Source organism: Westerdykella ornata (genome assembly GCF_010094085.1).
Source record: "Westerdykella ornata strain CBS 379.55 unplaced genomic scaffold EI97scaffold_4, whole genome shotgun sequence".
Lineage (NCBI taxonomy): Eukaryota > Fungi > Ascomycota > Dothideomycetes > Pleosporales > Sporormiaceae > Westerdykella > Westerdykella ornata.
In genome coordinates, this window is record NW_022986854.1 from 1,094,401 (window position 1) to 1,114,674 (window position 20,274).

Genomic DNA, 20,274 nt, shown 5'->3' on the forward strand with positions numbered 1-20,274 from the left:
GAATCAAGGTTGAACCATCTGCCCCAGACATACAAGCACAGAATGGAGGAGCAGAGAGACCAGGAGGATCAGTGAAGGAAAAGTCAAGAGCCATCAGGCTGGATGCTAATCTACCTTTCAACCTTTGGCCAGAGATAGTCAGAGCAGTTGTCTATCTCCTCAACAGGATTCCACTCTACTCCAATGGATAGAAAACCCTATATGAGAAGTTCTTCACACCAGAAGCTCTTCAAAATAGAATCCTTACTCTATCCAGAAAGCCAGACCTATCTCACCTTAAGGTCTATGGATGTAAGGCATTTGCACTCTCTGATGATACCCATAGGAGGAAGTCAAGACTGCAGAGGCTGGATCCCAAGTCATAGATTGGATACTTGGTTGGATATCAGTCTTCTAACATCTCCAGGATCTGGATATCAACTCTAGAAAAGGTTATCAGCACCAGAAATATTGTGTTTGATGAGTACACTGTGTTCAATGGAAAGGAGGAAGAAATTATGGACAATCTTATGCATAGCACCACTGAGGAGATCGCTAGATAGGTGAAGACTGTGGAATTTCCATCTCCTCTATCAGGTAAAGAGGAGGCTCAGTCATTCTATAAGGATGAGACCATTGAAGATACTTCTCAGGACAACTAAGAAGAACCAGACCAACCAGGATACTACCAAGGAAGGAAAATTATAGGTCCTTACCCTACTCCACCTGATACTCTACCATCTATGGCACTCTTGGCACAACTTCTCTCAGGACCTAAGGAACAGGATCTATCACTCCAGGACATAGGCACAGCCAAAACAACACCATGGTGTGCTGTATTCATGGCAGGAACACAAGCAGGAAATGTTAGATTCTATAAAGGAAAGCCTATTGACAAGGCATACTTGAAGAGGTTGCTGGCTCAGGGGGTGAAACCACACAGGAACTAACTACCACCTCTACCCAAGCACCATTGGCAACTCAAGGACCATGAGCTCAGGGAACAGTTTGAGGAAGCAGAAAGAGCACATCTCAGATCTCATGTGCCTACACAATCCTGGACTGAAGTCCCAGGCAAGGGAGTGAAGAATACTGGTCACCAAATCCTAGATTGCATATGGGTATATATGTACAAGTTTGACAAGTACCACAGACTGGACAAATGTAAGGCCTGCTTGGTTGTAAGAGGAGATCAACAAAGGAACATTATCTCTCAAGATATCTATGCTACCATCCTAGCTGGTAGATCCTTCAGGATGATGATGGCTATTGCAGCATACTTTGACCTGGAACTCAAGCAATATGATATCACCAATGCCTTTGTGCATGCATCTATGGACAGAGAGGTCTATATACAGATGCCTCCAGGACATAGGAAACCAGGCATCCTCCTCAGACTCAACAAGGCCTTGTATGGACTCAGGATTTCTCTCCTACTGTGGCAGAGAGAATTGACAAAGACACTGGTGGAAATAGGATTCCACATAGTGAAATATGAGCCATGTTGTCTCATTAAAGATGGAATCATTTTGTTTTTCTATGTGGATGACATCATTGTTGCATTCCACAAGTCTAGGAAGAGGGAGGCTCAGGAATCTATCAGGAAACTCACAGAGAAATACACCATCACAGGAGGTAGTGATCTTCAGTGGTTCCTTGGTATGGAAGTCCTAAGAGACCATGAAGAGCGCATTCTCCTTCTTTCCCAAGCACAGTATGCTGAGAAGATCAGCCATCTGGTAGACAGAACAGATCTCAGGCATAATACCCTAATGGCAAATATTGAACTCAAGCCAAGGGAAGGTCTAGCAATACTATCTGAGATAATGTAATAAGCATCAGCAATGCTTTGGTTGAGGCCACATCTATGACAGCTCCAATACCCTGTTTCATGGTAGTGTGGAATAATCTATCACTCCCAGCAGATGCTACAAGTCAAATTCAGATAGGTAGGGTGTGGGAGTCAGCTGTCATTCCGCTAGTTAGAACCGATACAAGCTCTACTTCACTCAGTCCTAAAAGTCTTTCGCTCTCTATTTTAGCTCCTAGTATATATCATGGTTCCGATACATCAGCAACAGCTCCGATATATAGCCCAGCCTCTATCTATGCCACGATAGCCATGTCAGGTTTTGCTAATTCAACCATAAATATGATTACCAGATTCTTACCTGCCCGACGATTCCTAACACTGATGCCGGCAAACCTTAGCCTTACCAGTAGTGGTAGTCTATCAAATAGCCATCATGCTATTAGGTTTCTGTAAGCCATTTTAGTTCAGGCTGGTATAGTTTGCTTCCTCTAGCTCTTTGAATTGGTAGACTTGGAGACAAGAACTTTATAGACAGTATGCATTAATATATCATTCTTCCCCTACAGTGACACATTTCAAAGTTATATGCTATAAATTATAAATAGATTTATAAGTAAATCATGCCATAAGAATTCACATTTATTTCCACCTATTAAAACTCACCTCCACTACTAATCTTATCTCTATCATCCTAAAACTTAACACCGCTACATATCTTGTCACGCTTGCCAGAAGCGGCTCTCTAATCGCTAGATTCCACTAGGTCTGGAGAGAGTGCTGTGGACCTTTGGAATGAAATTCATCTGATAATTTTTGCCTTGAAGAACTTGATCGTAATCACCATATCTTCCACTCCTCTGTCTTCTATTCCGTCTAACATATAGCGCATTTCTTCTGTATCCCCTTTAGATTCAGTAGCCAAAGTGCGAGATTTTAGCTATAACAGAATAAACTTAATACACATCTTTAGTGTATAGATTATCAGAAGAGGTTGAAAGTCTGTCAATGTTGGAGTGGAAGGATACTAAATGTAGAAAAGAGCTTTTTATAGAGAAATTTGACTCTAAAATAGCAATAAGACTTAAACCTGTTTCGATTCTATTTAGGCACAGGTCCAAAACCGATGCCAGGGACCAAAGCTAAGTACCAGCCACCGCAGGGTAATAAAATGAACTTAGCCTAATAGTTTAAATTAGAGTTCAAGTCATAACTATTGCACAGTATTCCCAGATGTCTGGACTCGCTCCTATACGATTGATAGAATGGAAATAGGATCGAATACAGAATTATAGAAATGCAGCAATTATCTTATACAGTCCGATGAATTCTCTATTAATCAATTCATACAGAGAGTAGAGGAATTTCAAAGAAGAGACCAGCTAGATACACTTGAGAAGCTTACAGAAGAGAACTGCTCACTTCAGAGAAGCATCTTGAGCTACCGCAAACATTGGTACATAGCGATGGATATATTAGAAGTGTTATACGAAGTCTAGCTAAGAATGCAGAATGTATTAGAAAAATGTTTAAGAAAGAAAAGAGCGGTCGAACAAGCTTGGCTCCTATTTAGAGATAGGGACACAAAAGATTCTAGATATAGTTCTGTAAGATGGGTATAAACTAGCAAAACAATTACAGTATAGCAAGCCACCTATGTAATGGGTAGCCTATTGGTATACAAGGCCTCCTGTAGATATCCTGTGAGTGTTTTTAGGGAAGACATTGTAAGACTATATTGATTTAACAAAGAATATATCTAGTAATCTCTATATACCTAGAAATCTACTAGGCAGTAGTAGGCTACCACCCACTACTGTAGGCAGCAGTAGGCACTAGTAGGCAAGCAGTGATTAACAGTTCTTAAACTGTTATATCTTTACAATCAAGTTAGTCCTCTACTTTGTTCGACTCTAATACGCTCCCCTTACCTACAAAAATATTCTAGATAAATCTCTAGAGTGATGGAGGCTTTCTTACAGCATGCAATTTATTTTAGATAATGAAGTGCTGCTATAGAGATGTAGTCATTTCTATAATCTAATCAATACTGTAGAGCTTTTTTCTTCTTGTTTTCTTCTTGTTTTTTTATTGTTTTTTTATTGTTTTCTTCTTATTTTCTTTTTGTTTTCTTCTTGTTTTCTTCTTGTTTTCTTCTTGTTTTCTTCTTATTTTCTTCTTGTTTTCTTCTTATTTTCTTCTTGTTTTCTTCTTGTTTTCTTCTTGTTTTCTTCTTGTTTTCTTCTTGTTTTCTTCTTGTTTTCTTTTTAATCATACAGAGAGGGGGGAGGGGGTTTAGAGAGGCAGGTAAATAGAAAGAATATGAATGAATCTACAAAGTGGTTGCCCTACTAGAGGCTTTCATCTCTTTTGCTAGGGTCTCCGCTCTCTGCATGAATTCTATTAACCATGCCTGAAATTTCTCGATATACGCATGAATGCCCATAATGTATCTACATGATAGTTAGACAAGGGGGAGCCAGCGATTAGAGTTACTTACATTGTTTGCTCTTCAATCGATGCAAGTCGTTCTTCTAGCCTCTCTAATCTGCTCTCAAAGGTTTAGAGTATTGAGTTTTGTTCATGGTTATATTTTTGCTCATTCGTGATCTGTGTTTCAACTGTAGGCTTGGTCATAAAATACTGTTCGCTCGTGGTTGATAGGATCTCATTGAAAGGAGGCGGATTGCCGCAGACCATGGCTGGCTCTGCCTGCAGTGAATTATCGAATAACGTGAGCGGCAAGCGAGCTAATCAGGCAAGCGAGCTGATCACTAAATACAGTGCTCTACCTCCAAATCTAAATATCTCAACGTTATAACAAGCTATTGCAGCTTACAATAGCTCAAATTAATTCTCTACATCTACTGCATCTTTTTTGCATATATGCTTGTTGTGCCCTGGCTCACCACACATCTTACAGCATCGAATACCCCGTACACCAACACCTGCTTCCTCTCTCTCCTCACACCTCTCTGCTTCAAGCTGAGCCTCAGCATTCTTCTGAGCTACTATCGCCTCTGCTTCTGCCTGTGATAGGGTCCCTCCTTTTTGAATCCGTTTCTTCTTATGCTTTTTACATTCAGAAGCTGCCTGGCAGGCTAGCTCAAGTTTCGTGATCCTGGCAGCCATTAATACCTGTGAATGTGCTATCAATTCTGCCCCTTTTTAAAACTGCCTCACCATCTCAATAATCGATGCTGGTGAGGAGCTCCGGTGTCTTCGAATCCAGTTAAAGATAAGCATTGATTGAGCATCTATCTCAACTGCATTGCTTGGTGTTTTGGGTTGCCAGACAGGGCCTGGTAAAGCTGGTGATGGCATACGAGGCTTTACTTCAAGTTTTGATAGTACCACCTCTGGACTGTGTGGAACTAAACCAGTTGCTCTGAAGCTTGATATAATATTTTTCTCTGAAAAAGCCTTGTCAAAAACCCCAGAAAAGGCAGTTAAGAAGGCTTTTTTATCGATATGGTTGATGTAGCAGTTTGCCAAGATATTGATCTCCTTCTTGTATACTTGCTTTAAGGGAGCAAAACACCCTACATCAAGCAGCTGTAGGATATGGGAGGCATGTGGAGGCATGCAAATGGTGATAATCTTGTTCTTCTTATACAATTCCTGGAAAGCAAGTGACTTGTGGCTCTCATGGCCATCAAGAATCAGCAGCCTGTGACTGCCTACTGTCCGAGCCTGAGTATGCTCGATAAAGTGCTGTAACCAGGCTAAACCAAGCTCATTTATTGTCCAGCCATTGTCACTGACATCTATCCTCCAGCCCTTAGGATTGTGGTACCAGGCTTGGTCGTGGTGCTTTGCCTTGAAGATCAGAAAGGGTGGGAGTGGCCAGCCCCTGGCATTGATAGCAGCAATCAATGTTGCCCACTCACGGTCCCCAGGTTGAACCTGCAGTGGTTTCAGTCGCCTCTCAGATGCTGTTACCACCTTTACTGACCCTCCAACACCTATCTGGAAGCCAGTCTCATCGAAGTTGTAAGTATCTTCATCCAGGATGCTGTACTTAGCTTTGGTATTGTGTACAAGGTCAAACCAGGGACCAATAATAGCTGGATCGCTGCACTTGACTCTTTGGTGATCACAAAGTCTAGTTATCTGAGATTTGATCTCAGGTTTGTGGTGGACAAGGTTCCTAGCCCATTTGTCTCTAGCATTCCCACTACCACGTGTAGCTAGCAGCTGATTAGCCATATCATGTATGTCACCGAGCATAGAGGCAGATCCTCGTGCATCAAGCTTCCTTATATACTGGACTATTGTCTCCTCCTCGTGCTTGGTCAGCTTCGATGAGTTAGGATGGATATCACATCGAGCAGCTATTCCGGAGTGTCGGCTACTAAGCGTGCTTTGAGGAATGCCATAGAGAGTAGCAGCACGTCGCTGGCTTAATGACACATCAGATTTCATAGCTTCGATGGCAAGGATAATCCTATCCTCACGAGGGAGCGATTCAAGATCTGGTTGTTGAGACATTGGGATGAGTGATTGAGAGAGGTGTAACCTTGGCAGAGTGATCAGCTCACTTGCCTGATCAGCTCGCTTGCCGCTCACGTTACCATCGGATATCCGAGAAAGTTTTCTTCATGTGGCCAAGCAAAGTCAGTACCATTGATCGGATTGGACAGCAGGTCCAGGAATTGCTGCGTATTCTGCTCGGCGGCAAAGGATTGTATTATATCATCCGTTCTACAGGAGAGGTAGTTATTAAGAGGCTGGACATGAAGTTGAGTGTTGAAGGTATTCTGGAAAGACATGATGGGTTCGATTTTGTGATGTTAATGGGGCAAGTGGTAGGAGGCTTTTAAGCGATAACGTTGAGACACAAAAAGAAATAGGAAAAAAACACCAACATTGGAACAATTTTTCCGCTTGGAATTACGGCTCCAAACTCGAAATACTGCTTCATTGCAACAAGATGCACCTACGTTTCAATTTGCAGCCTCCTGCAGGCTGTACAGCAAGAGTTATTCACTGAGGAAGACCTGAGTTCTGCCCCTCTGCACCGGCATCGACTGCAACCCCAGCTCAAGTGCTGCAGCACAGCCCTCCTTCTACGCCACTTACCGCTGGCATGCTGCATAGCTGCCACGCCTCGTACTTCCAAGGGGCGCAATACCAGCCACACATTATGTGAACACGTTGCCTATATTGTGGCGCACAGCGGAGAAAGAGAGTCAAAGTATGCGATGGTTGCGGAAGAGCACAGGATGACTATTATGGGGTGCAGACTCCAGAGTTCGAAGGTGTAAGTTCCCAAGCGATGGCTACAGGAACCAAACTTATGGCAACTTGGGACTTGAGAACAGTCCTACCCTAGGGCAGTTTTCGGTAGACTAACGACGGGTTTCAGCATCACGGAGATTGAGTGCAAATGGAGGTGCGCTGGGCCGTCTTGCATATAGCTGAAGGATTTCCACGGAGGCCACGGCACGAGCCTGGCTGCCCCTTTTCCTGGCCAGTGCAACTCCCGTCCAGGTTAGCTTTAGGAAGGCACGAAGGTTATCCAAGTTGCCAGAGTCGGGATCTGATTACGTTGGGGCACCAACGTTTTGAGGCTCACAACGCCAGAGACTCCCTGGAGCCAGTCACAAGATTTCAATCCCTGCGCCGCCTGCTTGCTCAGTGGGACAAGGACAAGGACGAGGCGGTACCTCACCGGTCGGACAGCATGCGGGAACGTATTTCCCTGTCTATCACAACTACGATTCTCCAACGGCGAATCCAGCTGGACGGGGAGCCTTGGCGATGGGAGGGAGAGACAGCAAATGATCAGGCTGCTGAGACAGGCTGCGCCGCATGCGCCACAATGACCCCCCGCAGCAATTCAACGACTCCTCGGGTTGAAGTATATCTTTCTGCTCCAGCCTCGATTGTTCCAAGCCTAGCGTTCTTCTGCTTTGTTTCTATCGCACACACTCAACTTTGCTTAGTTTCACGCCTTAGTTGTATTTGTTCGCTCCCCTTTCTAGGCTGTTAAAGATGGCAAGGAGCCCTGAAGAGAAGAGTACTTCAATGCAAGAGAAGGACCGTCAGGCCGCGCTAACTCGTCGGGGTCGCAGTGGAAGGTCTCGACCGAGACGTGGCGATCGAATCTGTGCAAGGTGTCGCTCCCTCGACTTCCCTCGGATCTTTGAGAGGAGAAGTAAAAAGATGTCCAGCCTGAAGCTTTGGGAAGCAACTGTTCACCCGCTAGGTGCTGTTCGAAAGAGTATGTCGTATTCACCATGTCCGCTCTGTCGCTTATTTGCTGTGCTTTATCCCCAGAAGCACAGGACGGCGGGGCAGACGTGTGTGCTCAAAGCGTTCTCTGCCCTCCAGCATCATTTTAGGCGCTCGCACAGGAGGAAAGATATACACGATACAACCATTCTTTCACTGGGTTCTCCCGGCTCAGTGATTTGGAAGCCAAATCGTCAACGCGATTTTGGTATCATATATCCTGCAAACCAAGGTGGACTACATCATGAGAGTATATACGGAAAAGAGATTGATCCATGTCGTGTAGACTACGAGGCTTTGAAATCTTGGATCCGACACTGCAGAGCGAATCATGGAGGTTACTGTAAGGGTCAGCTATCAGCAATCGCCTTCACTATTCCCGGTTTCCGACTGATCGATTGTCAAACGCGACAGGTATCGAAGCATACAGAAGAGGTGGAATATGTTGCCTTGAGCTATGTGTGGGGGAATGGGTCGCACGCTAGTACGCGTGCGTTACCAAACCCTGCACAGAGAGTCATCGAGGACGCAATGATTGCAACTAAGGAGCTTGGATTCCGGTACCTATGGGTCGACCGCTATTGTATCTCTCAGTTAGATACTTCTGAGAGCAGGACACAAATCGCGAATATGGATCGAATCTACGCAGGCGCCGTATTTACAATAGCAGCCGCAGCGGGAGAAGGTCCAAATTACGGTCTACCTGGAGTTTCTCATAGACAGCGACACGTACAGCCACGTGCACGTTTTGAAAAGCTGCACTTAGTTGCGTCACCACCACCACCAAGGGACGTCATAAGAGCCTCGAAATGGGCCTCTCGCGGTTGGACGTTCCAAGAGTCAAAGCTGTCCCGGCGCACACTATTTTTCACCGACGATCAAGTGATCTTCGAATGTGGTTCTATGACATGCGAAGAGTCAATCTGCGTGCCTTTTTCCGTATTGAATACGAGGCCGCACAAACGTACGGGCGGAGAATTCAGGGATACACGTATATTCTCTCCAAATGGGCCTGGGGCGTCTTTCATCAATATCCAAGACAGCATTACCGAATATACCTCGCGCATGCTGACCAAGGAGTCCGACAACCTTAATGCAATACTCGGCGTTTTCAACGCATTTCGAAATCGGCGTTCTAAACAAGGGACCTTCTCGGAGGAGCCCACCTCGAAGGTTGACTTTCGGCACCAGGCTGCTCAGATGCACCATTTATGGGGCCTACCGATCTTGCCACGCGAAGCTATGGGAAACCTCATCCGATCATATGCACCGTTGGACGTTCACTTTTGTACGATGCTGGCATGGCGATCAGAAACTACATCCACACGCTCTTGTGATTTTCCCAGCTGGTCTTGGGCTGGCTGGAAACTACCCAAGAAGACTCACTTGCGCTGGCGGACGCAGCCCGATTTCGTACAGTTTCTCTTCGCACAATCGTTTTCATATCCAAGTCCAATCCGCCCTGTGAAATTTTGGCTGGATCTTGGCGCAAGAGGAATCATCGCAGTTGACGATCTCGAGAAACAACCTGATATTTCAGAGACTCTCAGGAAGGCCTCACAGTTTCTGATTGTACAGGGCCATATTCGAAAGTTTAGGTTCCGTCTAACCAAAAACGACAAGTTTCCATTGGAGCCTATTACTTCCGGTGAACTAATGCAGTTCTGGCCAGATAAGGAGATGAGCTCAGATGAGTTACGAGAATTTGCTGGGGGAGAATGGAATGCTCTCAACATTAGCTGGTCATTTGACGCTGTTTTTTGGTTGGTCTTGAAGCGACTGGGACCTATTTACGAAAGAATTGGTATCCTTGGAGGAACCGCGGCTGGCCTGCACCGGGGAGCTACTTATCGCTGGGTGCAATCGTTTGAGGATGGCAAGCTTATTCTGCTACGTTGATTAGAATATGAGATTTACGGAATACACGAAATCGGAATCAATCATGTCGGGAGGGGCAGCGTCTCCGCCAACAGAAGCAATCTGGCATATATATCTCGAGCCCGCCTGATTGGAAAATATTTTCCAGAACCGAAAACCCGCATCATGGACCGGCACAGCAGCCGTTGTCGCCGACATCTTCGCAGAGGTCTTTTCGATAAGTAGTAAGTAGTGATCTTTAGCACCGACCTTTCGTACAAGCATTGACTCGCGCAGAGCAATTTCGTAGCTCATCAGAGAAACTTTGTCGACCCTTGTCGCTCAGCCTACGTGGAGCTTTTTCAAAAGCATCCCGAGGCAGAGTATTACCACCGTCACAAACTGCCGGTTCTCTAGTCCTCCAAACTACAAGGTTTCAATTACGAGCAATGAGACTGAAAGTTTGGTAGATGATGTGGTGCTTCCGCAGGACTTGACGCCCATCACGCAGCCTGTTGCAATATCTTTATCTATCAACGAATCTTCGCCAGTTGGACTTACGCGGCTTGAGACGGAGAAAGAAGCTCTTAGCGAGCCAGTTGCAAAAAGAGAGCCATACCCTACAGTATCAGTGATTCTTCTCCAGCTGAAGGTTCACAGCCTGGGGATGATTCCCACACTGAATGAAGGTATAGACAAGTTATGATTGCATCTAACTGTTGTTGCCAGCCGAACAAAGCGACTAGAATATTCATCAGTAATAAAGCCTCTCTCGAGAGCACTGTCACGAAAGGAGGAAAGCGAAAGTCGAAACGGTCGCAGTTGTCGTTGATTAAATTCTACCGTCATTATTGACGATGGTTCAAAATTATCTCGGACGGAAACAAGTCCGACCGTACCTTTTCCTCCAAATAAAAATACCACGTCATCGAAACAGTTCAAGCTGAGACAACAGATATCTTGTCTTTCTTCGGTATCCTTAGTTTGGTTGAGATGACACTACTGGCCTGAGAATACCTGTGTCTGTTCTGGAACTATTGTTGTACATTACCCTTTTCTACTAAGACCATTGTTCCGAGATGCCGCTGGTAACTATTTCAAGCGGGCATGCGGATTTAATTGGAATGAGTTCCACTTCGCGACTAAGTAATACGCTTTGCAGATGACCGGCATACGACCCCTGGACTACACCGGTATTTTCCCAGCGAGGTGAAATCTCATCTAAGCGCTAGGCTTGAGGTTCAAGTACCCGCCCAATACGGCGGCCAGCGGAACCTCTCTAGGCACCAATGAGGCTTTGACTGCAATGGTTCTCACAACTTGGTGTAACCGGTCAAGAATGTCCTGGAGAAGTCGGCGCAGCAACCACCTTCGAAGTCTCTCAAAGTCAGTGACAAGGTGGCGGATCCGGCGGTCTCGGTGTGTTACGTATAAACGTGGCTGAGTTGGCTGCACTAGGAAAGGGGATGTGCACACGAATTGTGTCGAAGCTGGCTCGACGCTGACACGCGTTGGCTGACTAAACAAGCGCCGGGCCGGCTGGGTCTTAGCACTGCTCCCAATCCAGGGTCGGGTTTACTATATTCCGAGCTTGTGCGATCCGCACAGCCCTACTGTAGATCTTACAGTAAATTACCCGCGGAGTCATCTCGCATTAGCCAGGATCGGGGATTCGCTTCCGCTGGAAGTACCCATTGATGTGACGGCCCTGCATAAATTTGCCCGCGATAGCGCGAACAAGGCTGATGATAACTTCTAAGCATCAGAGGGAGGTTCTAAGGCTAGGATAAGGCCGTTTTACAAAAATCTGGAGCGAAGAAGACTTAACGTTGGCGCTGTAAGAAGGAAAGTCTGTTACGCTAGAAAAGAGGGTGCTTTACAAATCAGGCATGGAGGCGACAATGCAAACATAATTTTGGTGAGGAAGTCGATCATAGACATTCAGAATTAGCTACAGCAAATTATTTCCATAGAATTGTAAAGTCTATCCAATCGTAATGGAACAACCGCCATGGCGGAACACTAGCAGCACTTTCTACCACAACAACGCCAACAACAACCCTACCGCTTAGATACCCTCGGAATAGATACTAAGACTCTTTAGGTTCTTATATAACTGTTCCACGGGCGAGCACCATACACGGGCGAGCGCCGTACCCCACCAATTTTGCCCACCTGTTCAAATGTACAATCCAACCACCTTGTGGAATAATAGATAAATATTAATAGAGTAGATCAAGTAGTATCTTAAGTATCTTTTTTACATGTACGTGAGTTATGCCCAGGCTCTCTACACCTTGTGTAGCATGCCAGAGCCTGGTGGCTGAGACCTGATCGTACACCACCTTGACGCTGTTCATGAGCAATCTGCTCCTCAACCTTTTGTTGAGCTAGTATATCCTCTCCTGCTCCCTTTGTTAAGACTCCATGCTTCTAGATCCGCTTTTTCTTATGCTGCCTCCACTTTTTCTTATACTGCCTCCGCTTTACAGCTGCCTCATTGGCTCTCACAAGGCTAGCAATTCGATCGTACATCAGCTCAGCTGAGAGCATCATCACTTCAGCTCCCTTCTTGAGCTGATTAATCACCTCAATAATTGAGGCTGGTGATGAGCTCTTGTGCTGCCGAATGTGGTCACATATTAGCGTTGATTGAGTCTCAAGCTCACATATGTTGCTTGGTGTTCGAGCCTCCCAGAGAGCCTCTACTCAAGCAGCTGGAGGAGTAAGTATGTGGAGCTACATATCTAGCTTTGACAGAACAATATCCGGCTGGAGAGGAACTAGATCTGTACCTCAAAAGGCTGAGCAGATATTGGCTGATGTAAATGATTGATCAAAGGCTGCCTTAAAAGCTGGCAAAAACTCAAGCTTCATAATGTGGTTGATGTGGTGGCAGATCAGAGCCTCAATCTCATGGCTATACATGTATTTCAATGGTGAGAAGCAGCCAATATCAAGAGGCTGGAGCAGATGTGATGAGTGGGCTGGTATGCAGAGCGTATAGATATTGTTCTCCTTGTAGAATTCTTGAAACTCAAGGGAGTGGTGGCTTTCGTGGCCATCAAGGATGACCAGGCCACGAGCACCTACAACATGAGTCTTAGTATAAGCATTGAAGTGCTTTAGCCACTCAAGCCCTAGCTCATTGTTTGTCCAGCTGTTGTCACTAACTGCAATTGCCCAGTCACGTAGGATATCAGCTTCTTTGTACCAGGCAGAGAAATGGTGTTGGCCAGCAAAGATGATGAATGGTGGGATAGCCCAGCCAGCTGCATTGATTCCTTGGATAACCGTCACCCACTCGTGATTGCCTGGCTGGATAGCCTTTGGCCGGCCTCTCCTCTCTGACCCTGTCACGACAAGCTGAGTCATGATCTTGCCCATCATAAAGCCAGCCTCGTCGAAGTTGTAGATGTCCTCATCACAGATGCCGTACTTGGCCTTTGCTCTACCAGCTCAAATCAACTCTTAATTAACACAGGATCCTCGCATAGAGCCCTCTGCCTATCGTACGCCCGATTGAAATGCGTCGTGAGGCTGTCTGTACGCTTGACAAAAGTAGACGGTCAGTTGACTCCTACGCGTCCTCCACCACGTGCAGCTAGCAACTTGTTGGCCATATCACGTACAGCAGCTAGGCTAGGTGCAAAACCACGTTGATCTAGATCCAACCCGTGAAGAGGTCTAGATGCAAAAAGGTGCCGGCCAGGTCCTCGACTTTACTGATTGGGTTCACGGAAATCATTGCTGATCTAGGGATGCGGCGCCAGATCCTATGACGGCCGCCGGTTAGTAATGCAGGAGATCTGGAGCCAACGCCGGAGAAATGACGACACACATAATCTCCTGCATAGCCCGATATTTTGTTCGAAAGCCTAACTGCCTTGTCGTTTTGAGTTCCTAGGTCTGATGTCAATAGGAGTCCTTTTGAAACTTCTCGACGAGAAAGCGATGCCTTGATTACTTCACTTCCCCAATGCATTGCTTCCCTGTTGATAGCATTCAAATCAATGAGCGCGAGCCGCACAGGGGCGGTTGCAGATTTCGCCCTGACTTCTGGCACCTTGTTCATGGCTTCGACCAGACTCTGTAAACAAGTGTGAGATGTATGTAATATTAAAAGTGACTGATCAGGATCTCACCGTGAAGACGCTCACAAAGGCGGAACCGCTACGACTCTGCTTACTCAGATGCTTGCTGGCTAAGGCACCGAACAACCTATAATCATCATCTCGAGGAAGTGGTGACGGTGCGCTTGACAACCCTTTCTGAGACGCGAACATGTTCGCCTAGAACCTAGTGTCTTCGTGATAAACAGTACTGCTCGCACTAGACCATACACGGAACGCAAGACATGGAATGGCCTCTTGCGCTTTAGAGTACGGACTGGTGCATAACTTAATGGAACAGGATCGTTAATGATAGTTTTGGGGGTCTCGGGAGTGCTGCTCGTACGCAACCCTGCCGCTGTTCTTAATTGAAGGTTTAGCGGAATAGGCAGAACATCTTCAACAACGACGAGAGTTGCGGCTGGGGAAGCACTTATTGAGATGGGGTATGGTCTTCTTGGATGATCTAAGAGGCTGGCACATTGCATTTCAGTGGCTCGCTTTTTCAGTCTCCTATACATTCGTCTGGTACGTTCACACTTCGCCGTAGCTGCTCGCCCATCTTTGAGATTTGCATCCTCTTCTGCATCACTTCGATAAAGGTGGATGCCTAGGGTTCTAGTCACTTGGTCGATAGCTTCGCGAATACCTGTGTAGGTCCTTGAGGGTCATCCCATGGAGTCCGGTAGAATACTGCATCATACTCAGGGAATGCCAGCCTTCCATATAAGCGGAGGTGGTCGTCAAACTGTTTAGTGGCTGTGCAGGAGCTTAGTTCAAGGCCGAAATATGCGTTGAAAACTACGGTGAATGCGCCTGGTGAACGCTTGTACCATCTGTTCAGGATACAGAGGAAAGTGCGTTGTTCGCTTGTCTACTATGAAGTGCGAGCCACATCGGACTTTGAGCGTTTGCCTAGTTCTTCTTCGCCTTGTATAGTACCCGGAGAGAACTCTGCGGGAAGTTGTTAATTCCTGGTTGACGAGACAGCAGAAGTCTTACCGTAGCTACGCTTACAAACGCGGAATTCTCGCGACCGCCTTTAATCTTCATGCTCAGATGCGAGTTGGCTAAAGCAGAGAACAGCCTATATTTATCGTGCTGAGGGAGTAAGGCAGGCGACGTTGTCTTTTGTGATCGAAAAAGGGATGCCTAGAACCCTATGTCCTTATCGCATATAGTAACGCTTTCGTCTGACCAGACTCGAAACGCGAGATATGGGAATAGTCTCTAGCGAGTCGCAGTGCGTATTAGTCCAGGGCACGACAATATGGGGTCATCTATACTGGTCTTGCACGTGTGTGTAGAGCTGGGCGCATGTACTATTGGCGCCATTTCTAGCTAAAGGGTGAAGGAGGCTGGCGAAAAATCTTCGATCTGTACGTGTGTAATCGTACGGGGAAGTCGTCTAACCTAGAGTTGACTGGGCGGATAGTCTATATATTGAGCACGTTGCAGTTCTGACACTCGCTTTTTCAGTTTCTAGTCACGCTGTCTCGTCCGAGTAGACTTTGCCTTTGCTGCTTGCCCATCGACGGAGTTCGCAGAATCTTCTTCGTCGCTTCAATAAAGGTAAACGCCTAGAGCTCTAGCGACTTGGCTAATAGCACTGTGAATGTTTGTGTAGATTCCTTGGGGGTCATCTGTGAGGAAGTGAACAATAAGTGATTGGCCCAGTATATTATCTTCGGTAAGGTGCAGATAATCTACAGAAGTTCTCCCTTATCCTGCCCAGTTAACTAAGCGAGCACGTAACCTAACTTCTAATACTCTCCTATCTGCGTCTAATCGAAATCTCTGAGCCTCCAGTCTCGTTAAACCCAAAATCCTCAAAAGGGAAAAATGGGAAGAGTGCTAGATGTGAGGGCCACTTTATTTCTTCTCCAATAAAATCCATTCGTGGTCCAAGAACCTAAACCGGATGTCCTCATCTGTGAGCTTGTCGATCTCAGTCTTCTGTCCTTGTCCTCCTCCTGCCTTGTTGTTCAGGCTTAGACCGGCGAAGCTTCGCAAGAATTCGAACGTCCACGGAATACACATTGCTTGTCCTCCCAAACCTTCAGTAGGACGGACGTAGACGTCCGCGTTTTCCATCTTCATCTTAACAATCCAGTCCCTCTGTCTCTGGTTAAGAGCCTTAACCTTCCTTTCGGTGTGCCAGATACCCTTCTCACCTTCCTTAATGTAGGGGTTGTTGGGGTCAATATCGTAGATTAGTATGCGATTCTTGCGGTCCTCGTGCTTTGCGATGATTCCCGCCCATGCGTGGTAGCGGTATTGTTGTTGGCCGGAAGTCGCATTATCCATAGGACTCGTAAAGAAGGCAGCATAGAAATGACAGTCCTTGTCCTTCTGGAACTTAGAGAGAACATCGTAGCAGTCCCAATCAGGGGCTCCTGGGCTGTCCTTCCACTTCTCCTTGTCTGGTCCATCGAGGTAGCTGACTGGGTTTGGATGGAAGCATAAGCCCTTGATCTTCCGGGTTTCCGTTACATATCTGTTGAGGAATTCGAGATAGTCCTGCATAGCGTGTCCGTCCGCGTTCGGTTGGGGGATCGCCTGTTCGGTAGCGGTAATGGTCATCTTCAGATAGGTATACCGTATGTTGAAGCAGTTGGAATTGGCTGAAACTTGGATGACAGGTGTAGATTTGCGTGCTCTTTTGAACGGTCCAAAAGTTTCACACCTATGATGTCATGCCGTGAAGTTATGTTGGTTTGAAGTTGTCCCTTGCGCCGGTCGCCGACTTGGGAGAGTGAGAGTGGGGTTTCACAACCACACCACTTCCGACGCGAATAACTCAACAACCACAACATGCATTGAAAATTGGAGAAGTGCATTCGATTCGCGTCGTCTTTCTCTACGTTATGTCAATCAGGGAGCTTCAAGTATGGAGAGCACCTCCCATGTCCGCCGTCAAACCGCGCCCTACCCCCCCGCTTGGTCACCGAGGCCGCGTTCCAACGCTCGTGGTGCGCCATCCCCACTACCTACCCCGACTGCAACACGCTCATCAAGCTGCCCGCCCTAGATGACGGGGAAGCCCTCACCATCTGCATCTCCGATAACAGCTAGAGCACCGGTTAGTTCGCTCGCTCGCTCATCCGACGGCAGCAACGTGTGCGAGCGAGATGCGCCGTTGGTCGCCGCCGATGGTGAGCTCTTCTACTTTGTTAGCCATTGCACCTGTCAGTCACAGCCTCAGTCAATTCGCCATGGCCGCGCCAGGAGCCGAACGCAACGTCGACAGGATATATAGATTATGACAGGTCCATTGAAGGCAGCGGCGGCCATCCAGTCTCAAACCAGTGAGAACCGTGCATTACGCGAGGCCGTGCATTACGCAATTAGTCACGGTAAACGAGATGGGTTCCGCCAAGCAGAGGGGACCATGTGGTTTGCAAACCTGCAATGCGTGTCGCACTGTGTAGGCAGTTGTACGTTTTGTCGAAAACAGTTTTTCATGCGATGCTAATGGACAGGACTGTTGGTGCGACAGATACCCTAGGGTAGACGAGGGGAGTTGCTGCTGGCATACCAATCCTGTCCATTTGAATCTACCTAGGGTACCAAAACTTGGCCGGTTTTGGGCGCCACCCATGAAAAGGATTTCTCTATTTCCTGGCTGCTCGATCCTTGAATTGAATACATATTTACAAAAGTCTCCGGGTCGTCATAATTGAATGTGACAGCATCGAGCTCGTCGTCCAACCCTCCTCGCCGAGCACGATCGGCACATATGTGGTGCTATGTGAGTGATGTCCTCGCCCTAACTTATCCCCACCGCTATCGTAGTGACGAATCTCCTGGGCTGTAGAAGCACTAGCCCTTCCCCTTGACTATCCTCTCCTCCTCCCGCGCCACCTACTTTTCCTTGGACGGCCCCTCACAGTACTAATACAGCTCTTCTCCGGCGAGGTGATCTTTCGCCACGAAAGACGGCCTCCATCCATGTATTGTATGCACCCGTAGAGAGGGTAACTGCTTGTCCTTACCCTAGTAATGCCTTAAGGGAGGGATGCGTAAATAGAGGAGTGATTCGAAGGGGAGAGGTTGGAAGACTGGCCCTGATGATCGCGGGGCTTTATATACCGATCTTCCTACGCTGCGTGCCTCCCTACTTCCCTCATCTGCACTTCCCTGGTACGGCCAAACATGGCTGTAGGTGAAACAGCGGCATTCCCCTCATTACGGAGACGTTTGTGGGTGGGAAGAGGCTGACCCACATTCCCGAGTTTTTGTGACTGACTCTGGCCAAGATCTAGACAGGAGTCGACCACGAGACGATTTCCAGACCGCCATGGCTTCAACCCTTCTCAACTCCTAGACCCTTTCTCTTTCCTCATCTTTCCCTTCCTGTTCCCAACACTCTTAAATAGCGATAGAGCACGTACATGGTTAAGCATGCTATGCTTGATCTTATTTCTCTCAACTCTGTACTTCGTGGTATCACCGTTTGCGCAATTACAAGATTGGCACGAGCGAACAGTCCTCAATAACACTCTCGAGAGCTGGATTGAAGTCGAAGAAGAGGTAGCTTTGCATAGGCTCCTTGCCAATATATCCCCAGGGGGACGCAATGTCCCAGATGCAGCCAGAGGCAGCGTGATTGCGAGTCCCAGTCGGGTACACCCGCCCTATTACTTTCAATGTGGGCACATCTCCATCCTATATCTTCTGCAATCTAGATACTTGCTAAGGTCCAATCAGGGGTGCGAGACGCAGCAATCACCACAGCAACTCTGCTTGACATCTACCTCGACGACCCACCATCACCTCTCTCGTCCAACATATCAGCCATCTTGGACGACTACGCGACTCTCCAGCTTCAACTGCAGCGCACCGCGAACCGCTCCGGTACCTTCGCCGACCTCTCTGGCCTGGGGGAGCCCAAATTCCACGCCAACGGCAGCCCCTTCAACGACGACTGGGGCCGGCCCCAACGCGATGGTCCCGCTCTGCGCGCAATCACAATGATGAAGTACATTCGCGCATATAATGCCTCTTATCCCTCCCTCTGGACCATCGCCAATGGGCGCACGTGGTTCGACCGTTTCTATTCCCCGTCCTTGCCACCGAACAGCATCATCAAGGCGGATCTCGAGTACGTGGCGAGGTACTGGGATGCGAGTGGTTTCGATCTCTGGGAGGAAGCGCAAGGGCGGCATTTCTTCACGGCAATGGTGCAGCTCAAGGCGTTGCGGGAGGGCGCTGGGCTCGCACGAGCGTTTGGAGATGAAGGCGCGGCGGCGTGGTATCTGGCGCAGGCGCAACCTCTAGAGGGTCTCGTGAGGAGCTTCTGGGATGGGAATAAGGGATATCTGGTAGCTACGCTCGCGTCTCAGCGTAGCGGACTGGATTGTGCGATTCTACTCGGCTCTCTGCACGGCTATCCATCGAGCGGGTTTGCGAGCCAGCCCATCTACCCGCCTTACTCGGACGAGGTTCTCGCGTCGCTGCTTGCGTTTACAAAAGACCAGGCATTTCGATTCCCCATCAACAGCGCAGAACCGTCCGAGGATTCACGATCGATGAGGGGCGTTGGTCTGGGTCGCTATCCCGAAGACGTATACGATGGCTATGGCATCGATCCTCAAGGCGGACATCCCTGGTTCCTGTGTACGTCTTCGCCGGCGCAGGTCCTGTACCGAACGGCGTCGTATCTCGCATCCCAACCAAACTTTACGATCACGTCCCTTGGATTACCGTTTTATACCGCACTTCTAGGTCCCTCCTCTCCCGTCACACTCCAGCCAGATGTTCCTTACCAGTCCACCGGCCTGGAGTTCCGGAGTATACTGCAGCGGCTACGCAGCACGGGCGACGAGTTCCTCGAGGTGGTGCGGAGGCATGCGAGCCGCGAGGGCAGTATGAGCGAGGAGTTTGATCGGGTGACGGGGTTTGAAAGGGGCGCGAGGGACCTGACGTGGAGTTATGGGGCGTTTTTGGATGCTGCGAGGGCTAGGAGGGAGATGCTGCTGGCATGACGAGGAGGATTTTTGTTCACTTGGGGAAAAGATATCTTGACACGAGTTGTCGTTTCTCAAGGTCACAGTCAGTGGAATTGAACGACCAGTAACACGGCCATCTATAGATTCCACTTACCCAGTGCAGCAGATCCTGCACAATCGCCGGTCTGCCATAGTACGCCAAAGTTTTTTTCTACCCAACTGTTAAAAGGCACAGAAAGGTATTCACAAAATAGGAAATGTATGGGTCGGATTATGTAATTCCCAAACCGGCTAGCGTACGCCCGGAACGTACAGCATCCGGGTTCCA

The 20,274-nt window shown here is 47.7% G+C and overlaps 5 protein-coding genes across 5 annotated transcripts; 4 read left to right on the forward strand and 1 right to left on the reverse strand.

Annotated features, from left to right (window-relative positions):
• Window positions 1–3,111: 3,111 nt before the first annotated feature.
• EI97DRAFT_372412 (uncharacterized protein) lies at window positions 3,112–3,288 on the forward strand (the record flags this gene model as incomplete). The annotated part of the gene is made up of 1 exon (XM_033795347.1): window positions 3,112–3,288. A coding segment is annotated over one exon (177 nt), but the record flags the coding sequence as incomplete, so codon positions are not given.
• Window positions 3,289–6,980: 3,692 nt separating this feature from the next.
• On the forward strand, window positions 6,981–8,199 carry EI97DRAFT_225296 (uncharacterized protein). The gene is made up of 3 exons (XM_033793899.1): window positions 6,981–7,052; window positions 7,158–8,015; window positions 8,072–8,199. The coding sequence occupies exon 2, from the start codon at window positions 7,179–7,181 to the stop codon at window positions 7,782–7,784; it is 606 nt and encodes a 201-aa protein (XP_033656551.1). The 5' UTR covers window positions 6,981–7,052; window positions 7,158–7,178; the 3' UTR covers window positions 7,785–8,015; window positions 8,072–8,199.
• Window positions 8,200–8,332: 133 nt separating this feature from the next.
• EI97DRAFT_365908 (HET-domain-containing protein) lies at window positions 8,333–8,944 on the forward strand (the record flags this gene model as incomplete). Its single annotated transcript, XM_033795023.1, has 1 exon — window positions 8,333–8,944. A coding segment is annotated over one exon (612 nt), but the record flags the coding sequence as incomplete, so codon positions are not given.
• A 6,923-nt stretch (window positions 8,945–15,867) lies between these two features.
• Window positions 15,868–16,578, reverse strand: EI97DRAFT_440499 (uncharacterized protein; the record flags this gene model as incomplete). The annotated part of the gene is made up of 1 exon (XM_033799638.1): window positions 15,868–16,578. The coding sequence occupies one exon, from the start codon at window positions 16,576–16,578 to the stop codon at window positions 15,868–15,870; it is 711 nt and encodes a 236-aa protein (XP_033656553.1).
• A 1,572-nt stretch (window positions 16,579–18,150) lies between these two features.
• On the forward strand, window positions 18,151–19,982 carry EI97DRAFT_499520 (uncharacterized protein; the record flags this gene model as incomplete). The annotated part of the gene is made up of 3 exons (XM_033802610.1): window positions 18,151–18,197; window positions 18,255–18,646; window positions 18,706–19,982. 3 exons carry the CDS (start codon window positions 18,151–18,153, stop codon window positions 19,980–19,982), a joined length of 1,716 nt encoding a protein of 571 aa, XP_033656554.1.
• Window positions 19,983–20,274: the final 292 nt, after the last annotated feature.